The 26,278-nt window shown below is 39.8% G+C and overlaps 1 protein-coding gene across 4 annotated transcripts in view; it reads left to right on the top strand.

The window, feature by feature from the left end:
• PPFIA2 (PTPRF interacting protein alpha 2) overlaps positions 1-26,278 on the top strand; it is an 854,871-nt gene that overhangs the window by 696,230 nt on the left and 132,363 nt on the right. For 3 of the 4 annotated variants that reach the window (XM_019514802.1, XM_019514804.1, XM_019514803.1), the window contains 6 exons: positions 4,968-5,103; positions 5,756-5,976; positions 13,817-14,054; positions 16,141-16,170; positions 17,834-17,964; positions 23,493-23,647. In XM_019514802.1, coding sequence (XP_019370347.1) covers positions 4,968-5,103; positions 5,756-5,976; positions 13,817-14,054; positions 16,141-16,170; positions 17,834-17,964; positions 23,493-23,647 — 911 coding nt within the window. Of the gene's footprint in view, positions 1-4,967; positions 5,104-5,755; positions 5,977-13,816; positions 14,055-16,140; positions 16,171-17,833; positions 17,965-23,492; positions 23,675-26,278 lie in introns of all 4 variants that reach the window. The other variant, XM_019514801.1, reaches the window with a different exon arrangement.

The following is a 26,278-nucleotide window of genomic DNA, read 5'->3' as shown; positions in this document are numbered from 1 at the left end:
CCCACTCAGCCTGGCTTTGGACCCAGCGAGGCTATGTCTGGCACAGGGGGTATTTCCCCCCTCCCCCACTGTCTCTTCATCTGTGGAGTGGGTGTGTCCAGGTGATCACCCTAGCTCCTGGCTCAGGTGGGGACTGTGGGCTTCCCTGCAGCCAGGAGCCAGGCAGATAACCCAGCAACATGTCTCCCCAGCTGGCAGGTTGGCTGAGAAGGGAGTGGGGAGGAAAAATGGCAGCCTCCTCTCCCTCCCTCCCTCTCCCACTCCTATTGCAGACCCTTGCTTCATCCCAAGAGTGGCAAAGCAAGCATGGCCCTGGCACTGCCACTTCAATGGAACTGGCCTGGGAGGTCACAGTATTGGGGCTGCCTGGTGCTTCCTGGGCAGCGCTGCAGCCCCTGCTGGGGAGTCAGGCCTGCCCTGAGCTCCCTGCGGGTGTCAGGCAAATCCTCTCCCCCTTCATGGCCAGAGCTAGCCCCCACTTCCCATCAGCCCTGCCTGGCACAGCCTCTGTGGCTCCTGGCCTGCTCCACCTGCCAGGCTGTGGCAGGGCTGTAGCGTGGCTGACACTGGAGGAGGGAGGGGGCTCGCATCCATGGCTGCAGCTCCCCCTGCCCCAGTCTGTCCTGCAGCGTGGGGCTCCCTGGTGAGTGTGGCCCACAGCCCAGCAGGTCCTGTGGGATAGCTGAGAAGGGAGTCGGGGGAGGGGGGAAACATCCACCCCATTCCCAGCCGAGTGGGGAAGCTGGCAGTGGGGGCTTTACTCCTCTGCCCCAGGTGGGAGCTCGGTCAATTCCCCACCAGAGGAGAGGGTGAGGAAGGGGAATCCACCACGCTCCTGGCTACTAGGGATGTAAAAATCCCTGCTGGCAGCTGCGGGTGGGGCCAGCCCTGCTCCATTGGAACAGAGAGCACAACCCAGCACTGAAAACCATGGCAGGAAGTTGGAGGACTCTGATTTAACTTAAACCCGGACTCGGTAGTCAGGGGGGATCAGCAAGCATTGGGGGAGTCACTGTTCCCCCGAGTACCGGCAGGAGTGACCAGGAATAACGGTCACAAGCTGGCAGAGGGTAGGTTTAGGCTAGATATCAGGAGGCGCTACTTCACGGTCAGGGCGGCTAGGGTCTGGAACCAACTTCCAAGAGAAGTGGTGCAGGCTCCTACCCTGGGGGTTTTTAAGAGGAGGTTAGATGAACACCTTGCTGGGGTCGTTTGACCCCAGTACTCTTTCCTGCCATGGCAGGGGGTTGGACTAGATGATCTGCTCAGGTCCCTTCCGACCCTAGAAACTATGAAACTATGGGTCTGGGACAGAAGTTCCATGAACCAGTTCGGCTCAAATCAGTTAAATATGATACTACATTCAACCAGGTTTATCTTAAACCAGTTTTGGCCATTTTGAAACTTAACTTATGTTCTGTTTTAGGTTTAAACTGGTTCCTGACTACTTAAACCTGTTTATGTGTAACTTCTGTCCCTGGCTCATATCCTGCTTGCAATCATGCTGGGGGCAACTTCCAGTTGCCACTGTCCTTGTGCCCCAGGCACCAAGCCGCACTGCTACACTGCTGGTTCATGGATCTGTTAGTATGTCTTTGGTATTTTTATTTGAAAGTCATGTGTTCAGTTCAAGTGCCACTGTAAAATTTAATTGTAAAAAGAAAATATATTTGAAATGTAAAGCAAACCTTGATATATTTTCAGTTTTCCTTGCTAATGTTTAGGCTAACGAAGACCAGGCCTAACCAAAATTTCTTAGTACATGGGGAAATTAGTTCATTTAAAAACTGATATGAACGCTATTTCTAAAATAGTCCAAATGACAAGAGTTCATGTTATAGGAATAGCCACAAATTAGCCTTTCAACATTTTGTATCAATGTTTATCATCTCAGGCATAAATCTTACTTTCCTTCCCTTTGTCCTGATGATTTATGAATGAAGGTCCCAGAGGCTTATCATTTATGGCCACAGCATGGGCTCTGACATAAGTTGTACTTAGAAACTAAACCCTAAGATATATTTTCCAGCATCTGCCTCTGAAATTGTTTATGGCTCTCACCTGTTTACTACAGGATTATTCATACTTCAGAAAATCTGCCCTGTTTTCCTTCTTGTTTTACTTGTTTGTAAAAGATACTGTGTAGGCAGCTTTTGGACACTGTTGAATTTGGCACAGTGCAACCTTCTTCAATGATCAGGTTTTCCACACCATACTGCCAGGGTCTCCTTATTTTTTTAAGAGTGGGCCTCACTTCTGCTAGTAAGAGGGTAGTTCAGGCTGTCTCTGAAAAGATTGCTGTTAGTGTTAATTGTGGGCTTTTTTTCCTGCTTTTGATGAGGACATTTGGCTACTAGGAAGTTTGCTGATACACTTGCCAGGTGCTAGCAGAAGGCTCCATCCTGCAACTTCACATGCATATTTCTATTCTACAAATAGGAAGAATCGCCATAGCAGTTAGTGGTCCCTCAAGGATTAGGCCCTAACTCATTTCATGTGCATTACCAAGAGCCTCCATGTGGTTAAAACGTTATATCAGTAACAATCTCTCTCACTTTCCTATCATTAGAATTCTGCTAGAAAATATAAGCTAATCACCAATTTGTTCAAATTGATTTTCCTACAGTGAAGGTGAATCTTTTTTTGAAACCTAGTTACAGAGCATATATTGAGTAAAAGATAGAATTAGTATTCTCATAATGTGTAGACTTTAGCATTTTTTTAATGATTACATTCATTTTGGATATAAGTTATCCCGTACTGAACATTTAGCTCTAAAGGTTAAAGCCATAATTTTCCTGGGCAACATTCTTCTAGAAAGAGAAACAAAAGTTTGAGAAACCAAAATCCATTTTTTTTTCTCAAAAACGGGTAATCTTGCTGTGAACGTCTTAAGCAGGTTGGTCATAAGTCGTTTGGAAGGCTTTCCCTCAGTTTAAAAAATAATATAAATAGGATTTTTAAATATGGACATATATTTTCAAGATAGAAATACTAAGCTGTCAGGTTACCTTCTACCCTCATTGTTGTTAATATTGTTTTTTTTTTTAAATCCCCTTATATCAGAGTAAGGGCTTGAGTGTGGCAGATGCAACAATATATTTGCTGAATGCTAAAAGGCAACACACACGAAGATGACACCCTTTCCCATGAACTACTTTCTAGCTCTCTCTTTTTAGATTCTGAATTTCTTGGAGCAAGAACTGTTCTATCTTGTCTGCCTAGAAGGCTACTAGTATATCTTGGCTACTAATATATCTGCCTAGAATGTTATTAGTATCTAAAATATACTTAGTACATTTTTACTTTCACACTGATGAAGTATTATGGATACAGTATTCATTACATTTCATTCCTATAATGTAGTTGTGCTAGACACATCTTTTTCTTAGGAGTTACTGAATGATAAGGGCTAGCTAAATCTGCAGAGTTGGACTTGGATGCTCAAGGGGTGAATAGAGCCTTTGTGCTGCTTCTTTCCCTAGATAGGTAAGAGCTGCAGTGGGTCTACTGGCACTGCACTAGGCTGATCCTATCATTGGTGCTAGCCTGAAAAGGGTCAGGGAAAGACAGGGCAAAGATGAGAAACAGTCTGGGTCTTTCTAGCACTCAATCATTTATCTACCAGCCAGTAAAGCTGGTTGGGGCAGTGAGAGACTTCTGCATCATTCAGTGTAGGGCCTTTCTGGAGTTCGAGCCATTTTCACTATCTTTCCTCCTAGCAATGCAGCCCATAATCATGCCATGAATAGGCTTTGTTTAAAATACAAAACGTACAGGAGCTTGTAATCTTATGGCGTGGACAGGTGTTTATTTGAAGTGTTAAGAACTTCTGGGAAATTTGGTCATTGTATGAAGTTCCCACAGACCTCCTGGCTGTGCCACACATGGCACTACCCAACCCACAGGGCTATGACTCTCCCTTCACTTTGGGTGAAGCAGTGAAGAGTCTCTGCTTTCACCCTACACATGGCTTTTACCAATAGTAAAGGCCAAGAACTGATTTTGAAGTATTCAGACACTAGCTCAACCACCCATGAGTTCTTGCTCCTTCCATGGCTTGTAGATAATACCAGAGATTCTTATGTGACAGCAACAGATATCATTTTGCCTAGCCAGAGGGTTTGGGAGGTGAATTCCTGCCATGGGATTTTGGGCAGGGGGAATTTTATCCTGTTCACAAAAAAAGATGAACACAAGCAGCAAGTCCTTATGATGACCTGTGAAGCTGCCTCTGCCTCTTTTGAACTGTAGAGTTCGGCATGAGAGAGAGACTCCTTGGAGTCATGGTCAGGGTCCAGGAGCAAAGTGTTCTGGATGCTGGAGAACAAAGCCACACTGTGTGGCCCTATACATAACTATAATGGGGTAACACATGGTGATAGAAATTATTGTATTGCTGAGATGTTGTTGTTGGAAAGAGCTAACATTTATTTTATCAGGGAGTCATACTCTTAATGCAACAAACCACTTGAACGTCTCTACGCTTGCTTTTTGCATCATTAAAGGGGACTATTTCTCACAAGTGTAATAGCCTGTCCCTAGCCCTAGGCCATAACAGTTTTTCTAGTTTAATACCTCAAAAGTTTTCCAAGACGCACAGCTTTCCACCCTTAAATAAACCATTGAGCAGTTTGCTGACATTTTCTCACAATGGAACATGTCTTAATAAGCCTATTATTACTTGTACATCTCCACCCTCATCCATGATTAAGTAACATCTTTATTGCAAATACAGTTGTGCTTATTTAGAAGTGTAAATGATTAGCCCATAATGAAAAATTTCAGGATTTGCTTTCTTTATTACTCCATGGTATTGTACAAGGTATTCACTTCATCATAATCTCTTTGTAATTTCTGTTGTGATACATAATGGATTAGTGTTTGTAAAAGTCTGAGATCCTAGAATGAAAGGCACTGGACTTTATTACTAATGTTTAAATTTACCAGATATTCTCTCTTTTCAGACCTCATCTTGACACATCAGCAGAATTGAGATATTCTGTGGGTTCACTAGTTGATAGCCAATCTGATTATCGGTCAACTAAAGTGATAAGGCGACCTAGAAGAGGCCGTATGGGAGTCTGCAGAGATGAACCAAAGGTTAATCATTTTATTGCTTTCAGAAAAGATTTTGCATGGGTTATTGCATATATTGCTCAATAAGACTACTAAAGACATCATTGAGGATTGGCATCAATTGTTCAGTGAAATCATTTGAGAGTGATAAATTGCTTTAGTTGTAGAGTATTTATGAATTATATGCTTTTCAATATATACAATATTAAGAGCCAATGTAAATCCCATGGACAGGAGAATGTACCCCATTGTTTGTAAAAGATACCCAGCATGTGGATAGAAGAATGCACTGTGGTGTTTGGAAAAGATATCACATCAGGTTACAGAACTTCCCAGTTCCTGCAGTTTGCAAAAAATGCTAAATACAGATGCAGAGGGGTTTCCATTCCTGCATTTGATTAGTGTCGGGAAAGATACTGGAGTTCAATAAAAGGTGGATGCATAAGTCCCTGTTGTGCTTTTAAAAATATCCCCCTTGGCTTACACTGAATTACAGCAGAAGCAGTATGAAAGTAGTTCACAATGTCTGTAATATATTTTAATGTAAATACAAATAAAAATGGAATTAATCACTCAGTCCATATTTTAAATGTGAGCAGCTTTTCTTTTCCATTTCTAGAAATCAGATTTTGAATAGGCTTTTTTCTGAAGCTGCATTTTCCAAATTCCTGTTTAGGTGAAGTCTCTTGGGGATCATGAATGGAACAGAACGCAGCAGATTGGAGTCTTGAGCAGTCATCCATTTGAAAGTGACACAGAAATGTCTGATATTGATGATGATGATAGAGAAACTATTTTTAGCTCCATGGATCTTCTCTCACCAAGTGGGCATTCTGATGCGCAAACTTTGGCCATGATGCTTCAAGAGCAACTAGATGCAATCAATAAAGAAATCAGGTATGGATTTTCAGTAAAGTGCACAGTACAGCCTGGCCATAGGTCAAGCTTCCCTATGATGCATAGGTTTACTTCCCATTGTCTGCAAAGAGAGCACCACTCAGACCCCAGTTTTTGGGTAACATAAGTGTTTATGTATAAATATATTTACTGTGGTGAAGCTAACAAAAAGTATTTTCCTTCCTAGGCACAGGGCTTCAAGAAATATTCCAAAGGAAGGGAACTTTCTGGCCCTTTAAAAGTTATAATTTAGAGAGAGCTAAAACACAAAGAAACTTTGACTGATTTTCACAAACAGGTCTTCCTTTCAAAATTTTTGTCCCCATCCTATAATATTCATGTCTCCCATAAATGACCACATATCCCAAAGATTTTATGTTAGTCCAAGCATGGGTCTGGTTAGTAATTATAGCTGTATTCTACCTGGAATTGGTCAGAATTACTAAGAAAACTCGGAAGCAGGAAGAAACATATCATGCTTTTCATAGCCCGGTGTGTTACAGAGCTTGGAGCCAGAGGGAAAAATCATTGTGTTTTTTAACTTAATTAATATTTGATGGTAATTAAAAGACAATAAACATGGAACCAAATAGTGTCATTTTGATACAGTCAATTTTCAACGTAAAACCACACTTTGCATGTTCTGTCAGAAAGAGCGTTTTAAAAGGACGTTGAGATAAATGTATTCTTTCTTCAAAATTGTGTTTATAAGCTCTCAGTTTTGTGGAAAGATGAAAGAGATAATACTATGCAGGTTTTAGGTCAGCCTTCTTGTTTTGTATACCATTTAGTACTCAAATGGGGAGTAGTTTGAAATATAACCAAAGATGGCTTACTTTTTGTTAGTTTCTCATGTCTGCCCCTTGGGCAAGGTAGTTTCTAATGTGTAGCACATACTATAATGCATATATCTGAGCAGTTTTTGAACTGATATTAGACTTTTCTATTTTAGAGCGGATTACAGCTCATTTACATAATGATAGATTTATAATCCTGAATGTTTGCGATTCCAAACGTTTCTCCATTTGATCTATTCAGGGTTTTAATTGTGTTTTCTAAAGTGTCTTTTACATCAGTCTAATAAAGATAAAAGCCCAAAAGAATGTTTTTGTCATTGGAAGACCTAAATCTTGTTAAAATAGTATATTCCAAATATACACTAGAGAGAATGTTAGTTATGATTTCTGTTATAAGAAAATAGGGTCCTGCTAATGACCTAATTCAGAAGGCTAGAGTTTAAATAAACAATTTGTTTTTAAAAGCATTTCAGTGTTGCCCCTTTAATGATTAATTATTTGATATGGTAAGTGTTGTGGCAAGAGAGCATACATATAAGTAATGTAGCTAGATTGTGTTTGTGCTATACTAAATCAGATCATTGATCTGTCTATAGACAGGACCTTGCCTCTGGCAGTAGGTAGGATGTAATGTATTGAAATAAAGCAAACAACAGAAGAAAAATCTAAATTTAGTCATATTGCAGTGCCTTTGAGGAAATGAGAAGCAAAGTTTCATAATTATGCCGACAGGTTGGCTGATGCTTGAAGCATGAATTTTGATAACTCTTATCTTAAATTTAGCTTGCAAAGTAAGATATTACCAATGCAGAGAAGCGTCACTTGAATATTCCATTTTCTGAACATTAAGGAATGTTATTTGATTACTAGAATCATTCAAAAAATGATTATCCCCTTAGATTATATGTGTTGCATTGCGTGTGTTTTTCTTGTCAAATAATATTCATAACAGCTTAGCAGATGATTGGAAATATTGAGATAAAATACTTATTTTTCACTTATATGTGCTTTATACAAGATGTTTCAGTACTTAGACTGCTAAAATGAAAATGATTATTTCAATTGCTTGTCAAACTATTAGATGCATTAGATCTCTTACCAGATTTCATTTAAGAAGGTACTCTAGACCCTTTGTGGCAATTCTTAAATGGATTTTAGGCAAAAAGATTGTTCACAGCAAGAGACCTCTTAGCATTATGCATTCAAGGCATTATGGCTTCTTTCATTATAATGTATCTATATTCACATTTTACTCCAAATGGCTGGTTCTGAAACACCAGTCTTTCATTTCTCTGTATTACTGGGATTCAGGCATTGTTTTCTGCCTGTAATATATATTTATGAATTATGGAAATGTAAAAAAACCCAACATAATTATGTTATGATTCAAGAACACAATCTAAACATCCTAAGGTGATATTTGGACCATATAGATGTTTATAGATATCATATTCATTATCAAAAAGAGAAGTGTTTTATGATGAGAATAAGTACATTTTACATCCCATTGTCTAGTTAAAATCTATCAAGCTTCATTCTCTTATTTATTAATATTTGGGAATAAAGCAGACAAATTGTTTTGAGAGTTGTCTTATTTTATTAATGTGGATTATCCTAACAATCCTTGCAGTTTCATTTAGGTTCAAATTCAGTTCACACTTTGGCCACAGAGTATCGGATTAAATATATATTTCCTTGTATATAGTAGAAGCCAAGTATAGTTAATACTGAAGCCAAATTCCCATTATAAATCTTCTGTTAAGCCCTCTAACCCTGTTGTGTTTCTCATACTAAAATCAACCCTTCTGAAGTTTTACATGCTAAATTTTGTTGTTGGGTAGATTACTCAGTAGCTGGGAAGGAGAGGAACAGGAAAAGGAGTTTTACAATTCTGGCCATTAAAAACGCTCGCATCACTGATTTTTTAAGTATGTGTGTCACTTATTTTAGCATATAAACCATGCATTTATTTTGTTCATGGTCCTTATTGGAGGTAAAGTAGCTTCCCCATTATGGAAGTATACCCTATTATCTCTGAATGTGATGTTTTTGGTGCTTGCACATCAAGGCTAGGGACAGAAGTTACACGTAAACTGGTTTAAGTGATCAGAAACTGGTTTAAACCTGTAGAAGGTCAATACACATAAACCAGTTTCAAAATGGTCTAAATTGGTTTAAGATAAACCTGGTTGAATGTAGTATCAGACTTAACTGATTTGTATCAAACTGGTTTATGCAACTTCTGTCCCAGATCCCTTTCTGGGTTAAGTTAAATCAGAGTCCCCCAGCATCCCAGATGCTTTGCAGCCCTGGGCTGGGTTTTGCTGTCTGTTCCAGAGAGCTGGGCTGGCCCCTCCGCTCTGCGTCCCAGCCTGAGTAAGGGAAGAGACATGGCCCCGTGAGGCAAAGGGAGCAGGAAGGCAGTTTATTCTGGCCAATGGCAGGGGAGGGAGCATGGCCAGTGCCAGCTGGCATGGCCCCTGCCATCCACCTCCACAGCCCCGCAGCTCCAGCCAGAGCAGCCCCAGTGCCTCTGCCCTCAGCAACACACACAGCCTGGCTGGGCTCAGCCCCGCAGCCAGTGTTCCCTCTCAGCTGTGCGGCATGTGCAGCCACACAGGCACAATCATACCGTGCTGCCACGCATACCTGCACGGCCGCATACGCCACCCAGCTCAGAGGGAATTCTGCCTGCAACCCCAACCAGAGCCACAGCCCCAGACCTGGGCAGATAACAAGGCTATGCTGGTGGCTCTGGCCAGGCCCTCCATCACCCAAGCAAGAGTAGGAGGGAAAGCTGGGCAGACCTCAACTATGGTCCTGTGCCCAGAGACAGGGGAATTTAATTCCCCTTCCCCCCCCACCCTTTACCTGAGGCCCTACTCTGGCCAGTGCCTGGCCTCAGGAACAAGCCTGGCAAGGGCTGCTTCCCTCCATCCTCTCCAAGCACAGCCTGGCTGGCATCCCTACAGGCCAGGGTGGGGGTTTAAACCCCTCCGCAATCATACTTAGCTCGGGGGGCCTAGCCACACCCCCAGGTCAGTTTACCTCCAGACTTGCCGCTGCTGCAAATATAAGGGAGGGCTGCTCAAGTGCCTCTCAGCTTCTAGCCTGAGCCACTGCAGGCATGGATCTACATTTCCAGCATTAAACATGAATGCCTGTGTACTTGTAAATTAATTCAATCTTTGCAGGTTACACTAACCTGCAAAGATTGAATCAATTTTGGCTCTGGCTTTTTCAATGTCTGTCCCTAACCCAAATCACAGTTACCCCACTCCCCCAACACAGCTATGAATCTCCATAGGAAGTGATTGTCCTTTGCCATGGAAGAGTTCATATGTTCTCAAGCATTTGTGTAGGAGGAAGTGGCTTACCCACCTGTTCCACCTAGATGATTTCTTCTTCCTCCTTGGGCCATCCTACCACCCAACTTACAAATCAAATTTGCTTTCTAAAGTCAAATAATACATTTATTTTCAGAAGTCTCCTCTGCCAGATTTTACATTTCAGCAGAAATGTTTTTGTATTTCCAGTACAACATGCAGTAAAACATTCTTGTTAACTTGCCAAGAATTGGGGAGCCTGCATTATAGACATCTGCAAGACAGTCTGTTTGTATTGCTTTCAGAAATTAGACAGCTATTATTGACTTCTTTGTGCCCCTTTCTTTATCATGCACAATTATTTCATCTGGACTTTCTGTTTCCAGCTACCTTTTTAACCTTATACACCTCCTTTGGGACAGTGACATTTTTTTATTATATGTGCATGAGAAGGGAAAGAAGAAACAAGAAAGATTAGGTACATTGTAAATTAGCCTCTTTTTTATTTCTAATTTAGTGAAATTCATTCAGAAGCTGAGGGCTTGTATAGACCCTTTTCAGAAAGTGTCCAAAAGAAGCCTAAAGTCTCTGGGGCAGATCTTGTCCCCTTTTTCTGGCAGTTTTACACCTCTCTGGCAAACCATAGCAATTATCAATTCAGTAGCTGTTGTTTGAGAATGTTCTTGCCTTGGGATAACCTTAGGTGCATAGAATCAGGATAAGAATTCATTTCCCTGCATTATCAGGGCCCTGCTACGTGTTCAAATGCAAGCTGGATAGAAACCATCTGTAGAGTTATTACACATTTTCAAACACTAACTTTATAGCTATTGGCTCTTTTTATAGCCGGATAGTCATTTTTATTGTTTGATAATTACTTTGTATGGGTGGCTGGCCTAAGTATACTGTGTGTTTAACCAGTTAATTGCATTATATATGGAACATTTAGTAGGGGCCTCAGAGTCACATCTGGGGCACCATTTTTGTGTCCCAGAAAAGCCCCCATGGTCTAAGTCAACCAGGAATAAGATAAAGATCTGAGGCTGTTCTGACTTACCCTGGGTTGAAAGTACAATCTAGATGAAACTGCTAATTGGTAGATACATAACTGGTTGAATAACAGTGCTCAAAGAATAGTCATCATGGCTCAATTGTAACTTGGAAAAAGGAATCAGGTGAAAGACCCCTGGGTCTTTTATGATCTTGGTACTATTCTGAATCTTCATTAATTACTTTAAGGATGGACTTAAAGGACTCCCAGCCACAGGGGTGCACCATGCCCAGCTGGGGCTGAGAGTCCAACAAGTGAAGGGACTCTCAGCCCCAGCAGCTACCAACTGAGAGTCCTAGCAGCATGGGGACCCTGAGTGAGGATACTTGGTGCATGGGACCCAGAGCTGAGGATACTTGATGCACGGGAGGCACAGTTGCGGGGTACAGCTGCATGAGACCTCCTGGAGCCTGGGGGATTATAGCAGCCATGGTCCCTCAGCCCCGAGGCTGCATGGGGCACCCCTGTGGCTCAGAGCCCTTCAACTGAGGGGGCTCCCAGCTGTGGGAGCTTGCTTCTTTTTGGTGCAGGGGAACCCAGGATTGGTCTTCCCCTGCATCAGCAATAAAACAGGATGGGATCTCTTGTGTGGCATGGCAGGAGCCACAATTGTATGGATCATGCATTAGATCCCATTGTGCCTTTACCTGTACATGTAGAGAGGGCATCAGTAAATCTGTAGATGATACCAGGATGGGTGGAGTAACAGACACTTTGGTCGATAGTTTTAGGATTAAAAATGTCGTTGATAAATAAGAAAAACTTTCTAAAATAAAGCACACCATGTTCACTTTGGACAAGTGCAAAGTTCTACACTTAGGACAGGACAATTAGATGCACAAATACAAAATGGGAACTAACTGCCTAAGGTGTTGTATTGCAAAAAAGGGGTACTAGTAGGCCAAAAGTTGGATATAACTGCAAAAGCAGCTAATAGTATACTGAGATGCGTTAACAGTGTTGTTGTAATGAAGTCACAGAAAGAGATTATTTCACTGTATTCTGCATTGGTGAGGTCTGGAGTTTTGTATCCAGTTTTGGAATTATTTAGTCTAGAAGAGACAAGGCTAAGAGGCAGTGGTGTAATTGGGTGGGGCAACTACGGCAGTTAACCCAGGGACACCAGGGGCTGACTTCAGGGGAGGGGACAGGGCAGACAAAACCCCTACTGAAGCTGCACAATCATGCCTTCCACACAGCAGCAACTGCAAGTCACTGCTGCCCCTGTGTGTGGCATCTGCCCTAGGTGCCCAGCCTCATCATTATTCCTCTGCTGAAAGGGAATTTGGTAAGTCTTCAAATCCAAAAAAAAGGGTTAACTATAAAGAAGATAGCATTCAATTGTTCTCCTTATCCACAGAGGACAAGAAAAAGAGCAATGCAACGAAGGAGATATAGTTTGGATATTAGGTCTAACTTTCTAATTATGTGTATGATTAATAGAGGAGGTGCAGTCCCCACCGCTAGAAATTTTGTAAGTGCACATTGGGCTTTTTTTCCTGGGACATTTTTGAAAAGGATGATCCTACTTTGAGCCGAGGGGTTGACTAGATGATCTGTTGAGGCCCCTTCTTTTAGGGGACTGGGTCATGGGTGGGCTGGCACAGGAATCAAGCCTCCAAGGGAAGGTTGAGAATCCAGCAGGTGATTACCAACCTGAAGCAGTGTCCATAGCACAGGCCAGGATCAGAATCCAAAAAACCAGCAACTGCGTTACCAGAGCTGGATACAATCAAAGTGAGAGGGCGGAGTCAAGCCAGTGATCAGAAAGAGAAAGTCACTTCTTAGAAATGCTGAAGTGAATCAGTAGCAATTAGGACCCTGGTCTTTCTACTCTCAGCATTGTTCCTTCTTCATTAAACTCTGTTTAATGTGCTTGACAAAATTGTTCACAGGAAACACCAGAAAAGTCCAAAGTATTTTTTTAAATGGTACATCCTTTTGCTCCAGGGAAGGGCTCAGCCCAAGTCTCCTCCCAGGTGCAGTCATGACTCAGCAGTCAAAGAATTTTCTGTATGTGTTTCTTCCCATTCCTCTAATCCCACAAGTCCTCACTGGCTGTATATACACAAGACACTGACTGTGCAGTAGCCCATGATTACTGTGAAGTAGTGTCACATGGCAGGAAGCATGATGAGGCACTATGGCTCAGTAGTCATGAGCTACTGCTCAGTCAGTGTCACAAAAAAGCTGTTCCTCCATGTGACTGCACGGTAATTCCAGTTACTGTGCAGTCATTTAGTACCTGTTTATACAAGTTTATATGTGTTTATACAAGTACCAAATGGCTGTGTAGTAACAACTGCGCAGTCAGCATCTCATGTAGATGCGGCCTGTATGTTGTTACAGAGGCCGTTGCTCATTGCTCCCAGATGACCGTGACAATTTGGTATTAGGATTTGAGTTAGCAAAAACTTCTTTGATATCAGCATTTTGTCCCCTTCAGCTGTGATATGGAAAATTTATCTTCATAAACTACTATCAGAATTTTTCAGGCAGTTATATTCCTTCCAATGAACCATTGTGAGTTTTTATACATCTCTAGTAGTACAAAGTAGCTGCAGAGGCAAATTTCTACACCTCTGTCTGAGAAGAAAAGGTGCCATTCAAGAGTGAAAGGCACCTAAATATACTAACCTAAATATATATTTTCTTTTCTCCGTAAGGTTAATCCAAGAAGAAAAAGAATCGACAGAGTTGCGCGCTGAAGAAATAGAGAACCGAGTGGCCAGTGTGAGCTTAGAGGGCTTGAATCTGGCCCGAGTTCACCAAGGTACATCTATTACTGGCTCAGTGACAGCTTCATCACTTGCAAGCTCTTCTCCTCCTAGTGGACACTCGACCCCAAAACTCACACCCCGCAGTCCAGCCAGAGAAATGGATAGAATGGGGGTCATGACGCTGGTAAGGAAATGTGCAATGGCAGATTTAAGCATAATGTGTATATTAATAAACCTGTGAGAATCTTTTCACTATTTAGCTAGTTTTCTTAATGTGCATTTTGTTCACCTGTTCATAGAATGATGTAAGCCCTTCAGAAAAAGGACCAGTTTGAATTTTGTTAGGAGTGCAGTACTCAGCACATTCAGGCTGTGTTCTCTTCTTAGGGCCTGTTGCATGCTGCAGGTCATAAAAATTAGAAAACATTGGTACTGTAACTGATTAATATAGAATTACTAATGCTAAGCAAAGATATCTGAAATGGTGCAGTTCATAAATAATGGCTTGCAGCAGATCCCAAAACTGTTAAAAACAGTCCATTTCAAATCTTCAGCAGATGTCTAACAGAGTTATTACTTACCTTAAAAACTTTATACATTTTATTTTATATTATTTTATTTTCTGTGTCGTATATGTGACATATTTTATGTTTGGCAGTAGATGCTTTTCATTCCGTATATATTAGGTAGTTGAGTAGCTGATTTGTTTTCAGTATTCTGTTTAACCAATATTATTTAAAAGCTGCGTTTAATTTATTTGAATAGTTCATTAACCCACATGGAGTAGATTCAGCTAAGAAGTTTGTGATTTGCAGCTTCGTGTTTTGTCAGTTGAAAACAAATTAAGCTAAACTAAAATGAATGGGGACAGCATTTTGAAAAGTTTTGCAAAAGATTCCAGTTATGATTCTAGTGTAAACATGGATCAGTTTAGCAAACCACATTGCAGCCAGTGGTATTGCTGCAGTTCATGTAGATATACCTAAGCTGGCTTTAAGGTTCAGTGCAGGTGCAAATGCTACCTGTGATCCCGATTATATATTCAGGTGGCTAGCCCAGCTTAAGCTCCAGGCTATAGGATTTCATTTAGCAAATAATGCACTGAGAATTTTTGAGTGCTAGTGCTTCTGATCTCAATTTAATTTCAGCAGGAGGTGAAATGCTTCCTTGTTTTTACTGCCTGGGAATGTACAAGACAGATGTCCTTTGGCTAAAAGGTCTAGACTGGGAAATCCTCCATGGAGATTAAGGCTCCAGGGAACCCAAATTATGAAAAGATCTTGTAGTGGTTGGATGGGTGCCAATAACTGCAAGCTGATCCCTCAGTCAGATCTATGTAAATTATATAAAATCAGCTCTGCAGAGGTTGTTCAGCTCTGGTTATATTTAAGAGTGACATGTTTGCTTAAAGTAGGATTGTGAAGGAAAGGAGCAGTGCACATTGTAACAGACTTCCACTTTGACATTGGACACCCATGCACATGCTCCAGCACGTCGTGTAAGGGGGCATTTTAATTAGAGTGGCTCTCGGGAGCTGCTTTAATTAAAACATCCACAGCATCTCATGTACCCAGGGTCCCACATTTCAGAATGGTGGTGGGGGCACTTTAACTAAAGCTTGTTCAGTGAACTTTAGTTAAAGCACCCCTGCCTCCATTTTGAAACGCCGGAGCGTTCTGATTAAAATATTCCAGCAGACTTGGTTAATCAAGTAAACCGCCCACAGTAAAGAGGTCTATTCATTTGGATTAATTATTGAAAAGCTCAATTACATGAAAACATTAATTCAGATTTCGCAGAGCAGGAGACAATTTCCCTGTGGCATGTGTAGCAGTTGACATTACATTCTGCTTCCATACTTGTATTTTAGTGAAATGTTCATATCTTTGAAATACTAGGCACAATTCCAGAAGTATTTGCCTTTTATTATTGCTCATTTTAGGGGCTGTGGTTGATATGAGATCTGAGTAGAAGAGGCTCTAAAAATAAATATAAACATGAAAATGTATGCATATTGTTCCTTAGGCGTATGTAAATGAGGGAGATGATTGTAACAGTGGGTAATTATTTGTGGGGCAGGCAATTTTTGTGGATTTAACCCATTTTGAAATTTTGTGAAGGGAACTGTTACTGTGTGTGCCATTTGTACTTTGGGGGCCTTTTGTACTGTTTTTATAACAAAATAAATAATGCATGCAATCCTACTCTTTCTTTGATCAAATAAGATTTACTAATAACTGCCCTGTTGTTGCTTTTGTCCTCCATCAAAGCCAAGTGATCTAAGGAAACACCGGAGAAAGGTATGGCAATAGATGTTTTTGTGTTTAATAAAGGTATTGGATTTCAGTAGTATAAACTTTGTGTTGTAAGGAATTTCCATTTTTCTGATCTGAACATTTGGTGAAAATGGATTTTCGCTGACTTCAACCTTAAAAGGTTTGGAAATTTGTGAATCAGTTAAGCTTCTTGGATGACTTTATTCAACAATAAGTTCTTTAACACAAACCAGGGCTAGTTATATGCTCATTCCTTTCATTAAACATTTTGTCCATTCTTCTTCTTGATTTAGTAGCCAGAGTCTAGTGTTTGCTTTCCTGTATAGTAGAACAATGTACAGTTTTCACATCACTGCTTGTATGTCATTGTTACAAATTTCTGTTCTTTACACGGTTATTTCCTAGCACTTTGACTACTTTACAAATAAGGTGAAACCTTGGACTTGAGCATGTATACATTTAAGAAAAAAATCCTTTTTCACTTGGTGTGCCCAAATGGCAGTTACCATAACTGACATTTTTGTTATTTACACATTGTTTGCAGCTCTACCCCAGGTGCTCTGTGAACATGTACTAAGTGTGTATGTCAGATCTATGACTATATGCAAGTCACAGCATTCCACCTGGAATAAATACATTTGGAGGGAGGAGGACACTCCCATTTATTACCCTCATAGCAAAGTGGTTAGGGTAGTCACCCACAAAGCACTACACCCAAATTCTAGACCCTGTCACCCAAAGGGGGTCAAAACCTGCATCTCTTCATCTTTTCAGCACAGTGGTTTACCTACTATGCCACAGGTTAGGTATTATCTAGACCCTTCTGGATGGGATGCGTGGATCAATAAGATGGATGATATGCTTGGAAAGGAATGGGGCCCTGGGTGCTAGCCTGGACTATGCCCGGATATATCAGAAACTTCCTTACTGCTCTCCATATATTTTATCCAATGGATATTTACAGTACCTCTGCTACAAATGGTGAGCTAGAGAAAGGTCTGGATTATTCCTAATAGAGGGCCTTATGGTTAAAGCATTGTTCTAGGAAGTTATAGAAACATATACTCAAATCCCCCTTTGTGTGAAACGGTCCTAGAAGCTGGATCTCCTGATTCCTGGGTAAGTGCACTAAAACATGAAAGGATTCCCCTGCCCTCGCCCCCACTCCCACCCCTCCTGGTTTGGCAGGCCACAATGTCTAGACATATGCTCAGACACATACATACAGAGATTCATATCTGCCCAGCTACTGCAACAAGATCATAAAATGCATGTAAGTGCCAAAACTGGCAACTATGCCACTGCGGGTATAAAGTGGAACAAGTTTCTGCCATTGTATCCTGAGAAACTTTGCATACATATGTCATTCTCTTGAACTCAACAGAACTACTCATGTATACAATTTTTAGCATATCTTTTCAGGATTAAACCCTGTTTTGCATAAAAGGAATGATCTGCTTTTCTGAGATTTGTTCATTCATTCATAATATACATTTTAAGACAGCATACCTAGACTATTTAATAACTTATCTGATAGTCTAATTGTTTTACATAATTCTTAGTGTTTGGTCACAAAATTTTGGTTTTTGTCAAATATTTCATTTAGCAAATTCTTGAAATACCTGCTGAAACTTACTAAAATCTTTAATAGCTGATACTGATTTTTACTCATATATCTTACTTCAAGATTGCAGTAGTTGAAGAAGATGGGCGTGAAGATAAAGCCACAATAAAATGTGAAACTTCACCTCCTCCAACACCCAGGGCTATCCGAATGACTCATACTCTTCCTTCTTCATATCACAATGATGCCAGAAGGTAAGATGCACATAACATGAATCAGTAATTCACAACTTTACCATATTTTGTCCCGCTAAAATTATATTCATTTTCAGATTTCCTAATACAATCTATGTATTTATATAGTTCTTTGAATGTTTTTTATTTTTCCTGTATACAATATTCAGCTAATTATTGGTACTAAAATGTAATCATGTCTATGTCTATAGCAACTTGGAAAAGGAACCTGACCTTAATAGTCACCTCGAAAGGTTGTTGTGTACATAATAGTAAAAATCCTGATGGATGGAACAGAAGGCAAGGGGAAATCAGAACCAGAAGTGTCTTTGTGTAAAGAATCAGGATGGATATGGATGGGGGGCAGGGGTAAGCCGAACATGCAAGAGAGAATGGTTAGGAAAGACAAAGGGATGAAGAGACATGGTACTGAACGAGGCAGAGAGACTCTTCACCGTAGAGTGTTGGGCAATCAAAAGAAAGGTCTGTAGTAGAAACTTTTGGTGGTATAGTAATGCTGGTCATTTCTGTGACATTTTTATATTAGCAGATTTCCTAGTATAGCTACAACTATATCAAATAAAAGTACTTTCACCAGTAAAGCTTAATAGCCATACTAGCCAAAATACTCTCTTGCTGGGGTGAGTTTTCCTTGCCTTAAGAGATTTCTGAAGCTTTTGGAAAACTTTTATTCTGCAGTACTAGATTAAGAAGGAAAAAATGCTGAAAATATTTGGTATAAAAAGTGATAACACATATGTGGGAAATTTTTTAACATCATCATGCATATTGTCAAGAAGGTGACAGTTCTGAACTCAGCCATGTTTGATTAGCATTATTATACTTTTGCTAATGTTTGACTAGCTTAATTGCAAATGTTGCATATTATAAGGATTCTAACACTGCCTTTGGGAGACTTTTTAAAAGGTTTTCCAGATATGTGTGGTATAAATTCTGATTCTTAATTTCATTTATATAAAACCTAATCATAAAATCCCCTTGTTGCACTGTACCCACTGTATCCTTCACTTTGAATTTTAACACCTTGAATAATTTGTAGCTAGTTATGTCCCCTCCACTTGACTCCTTTGCTCTTTTTTATAAGCTGATGAGTGTTACTGGATGCAAAATGTACAGTTAGGTTTATCTTAAGATGACAAACACATTCGATTATTTTATTCCCATGACTATGTTTCAATGAGTCAAAAGCAGGATTGGCCATCAGAGGGCATAATAGATGTACAAAATAGAGCTCTCACTATTAAAAAAATAAATATTTTCCAATTGTTGTAATACATAGAATCCAATTCTGAGAATAAAAAATAACTTTGACCTGAGATATGCTGTGTCACAGCTATTGGCAAATCATAGGAAACTAGAGCTGGAAGGGACCTCAGGGGAGGTCACCAAATCCAATACTCTGCTACAGGCAGAATCATCTCTATCAAAACCAATGCAAACAGATGTTTATCTCATCTGAATTTTAAAACTTCCAAAGATGGAGATTCCATGAACTTTCTAGATAATCTGTTCCAAGACTTAGCAATTCTCATAGTTCATAATATCTAACCTAAGTCTCTTCTTCTGCAGTTTAACCCTATTATTTCTTGTCCTGTTGCTTGTAAACGTGAAGAGTTGATCACAGTCCTCTTTGTAACAACCCTTTTTGTACGTGAAACTGTAATCAAATTTCCCCTCAATCTTCTCTTCTCCAAACTAAATAATCCCACTTCTTCCAAGGTTTCCTTATATATCATGTTTTCTACACCTCTCATCATTTTTGTTGCTCTCCTCTGGTGGCTTTCCAGTTTGGTCAAGGTCTTTCTTGAACTCTGATGCCCAGAAGTAGACACATTACTCCATGAGAGGTTTCACAAGTGCTGAACAGAAGAGACATTTCCAGTGATTTACATCTTATTTTCTTGCACAATCTTTCATTGTCACCTCCTTTTCCACCTGCGATCCATTACAACCACTAAGGTATCCCTATTTCATATTTTCTCCCAGTTTAGCACTGGGCTGTTGATGACTACTTTTGCAGCACAGTTATCCACCCAATTATGAACCTTTCTTATATTTGTTTCATCTAGTTCAGATGACCTTAGCTTACATTTGAGAATGTTGTGGAAGACCATATCAAAAGCCTTAATCAGGTTGAGATATATAATAGGCATTGCTACCCTCTATCCACAAGGCTGTCACCTTCTCAAAGAAGGAATTGCTGATGCACAGGCATGATTTAATCTTGATAGGTCCATACAGGCTCTTTCTTACGACTTGTGTTTTATTTTTTTCATTTTCCAGTATCTTTCCAGGTTTTAAAGTTGGACTGTTTATGCTCTAATTTGCTGGGTCCTCCCCTTAAGAAAAAACAGATGGACCTTATATGTACCCTTTCTCAGGCTTCTGAGACCTTACCTGAAATTAATTGAGCTATTTTCTTGAATTGCTTTAGAATGACTCTTATCAGGCTCTGCTGAATTTGAAAATATCTACCTCATGTAAGTGATCTCTATATTCTGTAGGCTGAGTACCTGTCTACCTCTCTTTGATGCTAATTTTTATCATTATCTGAAGATTGACCTTTCTTGTATAAACTGAAATTAAAAAGGTATTAAAACCTCAGCTGTCTCTGCATCATCCACAGTTAGCTTCCTGTCTCCATTCAGGATGTACATTCTCCTTGGTCTTCCTCTTATTTTTGTTCTTTTTATTTATAGAATGATTTTTGTTGCCTTTTAGATCTTCTCCATGCTATCTCAATTTACATATTGGCATTTCTGGTTTTGCCTTTATATGGTTGTACTATAGCTTTATACACATCCTTAGTAATATGGCCAGGTTCTAATTTTTGTAACATTTCCTTTTAAATGTCAAGTCATTGAACAGTTCGTGCTTTAGTCAAGCAGCTCTCTTCCTACATTGCCTATTCTTCCTTCACATCATGATAGCATGCCCGTGTACCTTTAATATTATCTCTGTAAGAAACAAACAACTCTTCTGGATTCTTTTCTTCCTTCAACTTGCCTCCCATGAAATCCTGCCTTCCAGTTTTATGGCTTTGTTAAATTCTGCTTTTCTGAAGTCAAGTGTTTTTATTCTGCTGTATTACTTTCTTGCTTTCTTTAGCATTGTGTACTCTATCATTTCATGAACACTGCCATCCAAGTTGCCTCTCACTTTCATATCTTCAACCAATTTGTCCCTTTTAATAAGAAACAAATCAAGATGAACCCCCCCCACAACTGGTTTTCCCCCTACCTGTACCAGAATGTCATCCTCAGCTTAATGCAATAATTTTCTGATTGACTGTGCAGTGTTGTTTTAACTTCCCAACAGACCTTTCAGTAATTAAAGTCCCTAGTAAGCACCATGTCATGTGATCTGGGTGCTTCAGTTACTTGTTTAAAACAACAACAAAAAGATCCATCCACCTCTTCTGCCTGGTTTGGTGGTCTAAAGTAGACAGCCATCAGGAAATTGTCCTTGCTATTTTTCCCTCTTACCGTAGCCCAGAACCTTTCCGAGGTCTATGTTCCACTTTGCTCTGGAGCTTGAAACAAGTATGCATGTGTTTGTGTGTATATGTATAGTTGTGTGTATGTGTGTGTGTAAACACACATAAAGTCAGCACCTCCTATTTTTTCCTGCCTGTCTACCTTGGCCAAGTAGTGTTCCAGTTGTGTGAACTATTCCACCAAGTCTATTATCCCAATTAAATCATGATTTTTCCTGTGCGTGCACTTGGACTTCCAACTTGCTTATTCCCCATACTTCTTATATTAGTATACAGGCATCTTAGATGACTGGATAACTGTCTGGCTAATTTCTGTCCATTGACCTTGTTAAGCTTCCCCATATTTTCTCCTCTTCTTAGGTCTTTATATAGGTCACTCTACTTTTTACTTACCTTTAGGCTGCTATCTCCATCCCCCACTGGACATACCTTTAAAGCCCACCTCACTAGATTAGCAGGTCTATGTGCAAAGATATTGTTCCCTTTCTTTTTTAGGTGGATCCCACTCAGTAAACTTTCTTTTTGGAACACCACCTCATGATCATAGAAGCCAAGGCCCTCCATGTAGCATGATCTGCATGGCTACATGTGGATCTCAAAGATGTCTTGGCCCCTGCCCTAGCCCTTTAGTAGATGAGAACACAATATAAATCTCTGTCTCCTTCATGATCACACCCAGGGCCCTATAGTTACTTTTGATCTGTTTAGAGTCATACCAAGCCAAGCCCACATGGATTAAACATGTGAAGTAGTAGTGAAAAGACTAGATGAGTCTTGGCTACCTTTGTAATATCTCTAATTCAGGCTCCCAGCAGGCAGCGGGCCTCCCAAGACAATGAGTCATGTAAACAAATGGATACTTCTGTCCCCCACATAAGGGAATTATCCACCAACACTACCCTTCATTTCCTCCTAGAAGTGATGGACTCGGTCCCAGTCTTTGACTTGCCCAGCTTCAGCTTTTCCACCATACTAAAACAAAAATGGTACCTCTCCTTCCATTGTCCCACTGATAACTTTCACTAAACTTATATAAATTTACATAAAAGCCACCAAAACACAGAAAGGGAACTCCATCTCCAAACCACCACTCCTAGACGGCATTTCTGCTTGCTCAGTGTAGTGCTAGGTAGCTGGATGGCCTAGACTAGTGCTGCTTCCTTGTTTACCTGATATGTCTTGGCACCTGTGCATAGTTCACTGCCTCCAACAACCCTGCAAAGTGATACAAAGTGTGGTCTACAAGGACCAAGCAGACAAACGTTCACCCCAAGGCTTCCTTCTCTTATCGCATGCAGGAATCCTATTTAAGCTTGAGTACTCCTCGTGTCACTCGCTCCTTGAAATCATTCCTCTTTCCAGTTGTCATCATTCCTCTTTCCAGTAACAAAAATTCACTATATTAGCTATAATTATCTGTTTTACAGGATATTTTTTTATTTGAAGTTAAATCTATTAAATAGCCAGTGCCTGTTTTATAATTTAATAAATGCCCCAAATCTGCATTTCTTTAGCTGAAATGTAGAATCAAATAAAATTCACATTATATTTGGTGAATGAATTAAACATAAAATGAGTTGATCAATTTATTCTAAAAACAATCTTTTATACAAAATATTTGCTCTTTGTAACTGTCTAATAATGTAATGTAAATGAGATAAAAGCTCTCTCATGGATATATTTTTCTTTATGAATGCAATTTCCACAGAATGTTAGTTAAAAACTGTATGTCATCTGGTTCCCAAAGTTTTCCAACATCATTTTTTTTATAACAAATTAAAAATATCTTCTCTAGTTGTATGTCCTTCCTGCCATTTTTGTAGAGATGTGTGAGCTTGACTGAGACATTGGACTATTCTATATATTGCAAATCTATATAGGAAAGAAAACATCACTAGTTTGATTAATTGTTCCAGTGATGCAGAGATACTTCTTAGATTCCAGTTAATCTGTTTGCACAGTTGCACAGGAGAAAATGGAACATCACCCGGACAATCATAACATGTTATCTATTCTATTCTTAATTTTATAGTAGTTTGCCTGCTTCATTGGAGCCAGAAATCATTGGTCTTGGCAGTGCCAATAGCAGCCAGGACTCCCTGCACAAAGCTCCCAAGAAGAAAGGAATCAAGTCTTCAATAGGACGTTTGTTCGGTAAAAAAGAGAAGGCCCGACTTGGACAGCTCAGTAAGGAATTAGTTGTACCAGGCCAAGGTCACTGTTTCACGGTCATTTTTACATTTTTGGTTTTTCTCCTTTTTTGTTTTTGTTTTCCAGACTGCTTATTCTTTTGCTTTGGCAGAATCTTTCCAAAATATTTCACTACATTAATGAGAAAATTTGTTAGGAATTTGATATAGTGATGATCTAAATTAAAGGAAAACTTTCTGACACCATTTTTTATTAAGTTTTATTAGATCTATCATCTTAAATTGGCTTACTCACATGCTTAAAGTTAAGCTTAAACTTAAATACTGTGTTGTAATAGAGCACAATTTCTACCATTATACTTTCAACTGATGAAAATAAAAATCCCATTGTAATCAACTTTTTAAAATCATATGATCTGAGTGTTTCTCACAGCTCAGAGTAGTAAGACCTACAGTTTTCTGTTCTCTCACTGGATATCAGTTACTGCCTCTCTTCAGTGATGTTGCATATCTCAGTAGCCCTCTTATTGTTGGTTATGTTGCCCACTGAAGCTCTGCATTTTCCTTCTCCTATTCCTGCATTTTCCCTCAGCTGTGGTCTTTGTCTAATTACTTTCTTGGTCTAGAATCTGCCACTAAGTCTGAGTGGCTCAAATCATATTCTGTAGGGTACATCAGAGATGAGATTGAAGCATGAGCAGACACATGCTAACTTTAATCTTTGGTTACAAAAGCAGTGAATATACAGCAGCACAGCTTTCAGGTCAGGCTAGTGACCCAGGTGCATGCCCAGGATCCATAAAGGCCATACGCAAACTGTTCTGAATTCTGTGTTGCCATGTATTTGCTGCTGCTGTTAATGAGAAGTAGGTAGATACACACTATGATGGGTACGCCTAGACAGGCAGCAAGCACAGCCCTGATTCCATTATGGACATACTCTTAGTGGATAAACTTTCAGAACAGAATTACAAAGACAAGACAGGCTTTTCAGGAAACAGGCACATTAGTCCAGATCCTTGTCAATAACTTGAGGTATTGAATCAAATGATGTGTAGACCTGTCAGAAAGAATATGGCATAATATAGCATTCTATAACTCTGAGAGCCAAAACAACTTGATTCAAGACTTTGGCAAGTTACTTAGCTGAGCTTGTCTGTGCATCAGTTCCCAATCTGTAAAATGGGCATAAGATCACTTACTTCCTCAGTGAGGTGGTGTAAGAATAAGTGTGCTAAAGTTCGTTAGTCATTTGTATACTACGCTGATGATGTTCATTAAATTATCTATGTGAGATAGAGAAAGATTCCAGAACAATGCAGAAATTTAAAACATATGGGTGTCTTTACACATGCTTCGAGGATGCAGGGGGGAGCACTTGAATTAAAGCACCCACCGTGTCTCATTCAGCATCCCATGCTTCAAAATGGCAGTGGGGGCACTTTAAGTAATACTTGTTCAACAAGCTTTAGTTAAAATGCCCCTTGTGCCATTTTGAAGTGTGGTGATGCTGAATACACGAGGTACAGACGCTGCTGGAGCACACTAATTAGCACACTCCAGCAGAGTCAATTAATCGAATCTTCTCCAACATACTGTAATTACAGCGTGTTGAAACAGTTTTCCCGCACATCTACAGACACCCTATATTGCTAACTTGAATGCCTAAAAATAGAAATGTAAATCCAAAATGAAGTAGGCTCCTGGTTATATCACTGCATATAAACTCATAACTAAAATGCCACGGAGAAAATAGGATAATCTTAGGGTCAGTGTATCAGAGAAAACAGCAAATATTCATGTAGTTTTATTCAGTTGCTCTACAAACATCAGTCTTTCTTAGCATGCTATAACTCTGTTCTGGGAAAAGGAATGATTTTTAATCATAATTTAGACTCCCTTGCTTTATCATTGCGGAAAGAATAAAAATCTGATTTATTCAATCAGCTGATACTTTAAGGCATTTCAAAATGTATTAAATGGGTCTCTCAAATCAAGCTACATGTCCCCATATGCACTGATTGATAATTTTATATCTGTAGACTAGGTTATTAATTTCCATTTACATTCCATAAGACCAATTTTATTGATTTTGGCAGATTAGGCATAATAATATATGAATTAGCTCAAAAGCCTAGAGGAGAATGATTGAGAACAAATGTATAGAACTTCAGAGCTGCTTCTTACACTACAAAAGGAGAAATTGCAACTTTAAAGATTGTCTCAGGAGCAACCTACCCTGACAATAGATTAATTTATGATACTTAAAATTGTTAATATCATATATCTGTAACTGAATAATACCATTTTATAATTCCCAAACACCAACTCATGAAATTCTAGACAGATATTAGTAAATATGTACAGTTAAATGACCTCTTTAGTGGCTAGGTCTACAATACTACCCTTTGGGCGTGTCTACATGAGATATTTACTGCGCAGTTGACTAATTAGCTGCACAGTAAACATTGTATGTCTACACATGTGTGCCCCTATTAGCCTGAAGTAAACTAATTTACCCTGCAGCAGGATAGTACTCGTAAATACAAGTACCGTCCTGCTGCAGAGTAAAAAACTCTGCAGCAGCATATGTCTAGACACTGGTGCATAAGGGTGGCTTCTGTGCAGGGATTGCCTGCTAACGAGCCCTGCATTGAATCACCCTTGT

The sequence above is a fragment of the Gavialis gangeticus genome, unplaced genomic scaffold (assembly GCF_001723915.1).
Source record: "Gavialis gangeticus isolate Ggan-Ray unplaced genomic scaffold, GavGan_comp1, whole genome shotgun sequence".
NCBI lineage: Eukaryota > Metazoa > Chordata > Crocodylia > Gavialidae > Gavialis > Gavialis gangeticus.
This window is presented reverse-complemented; position numbering and strand designations above follow the sequence as displayed.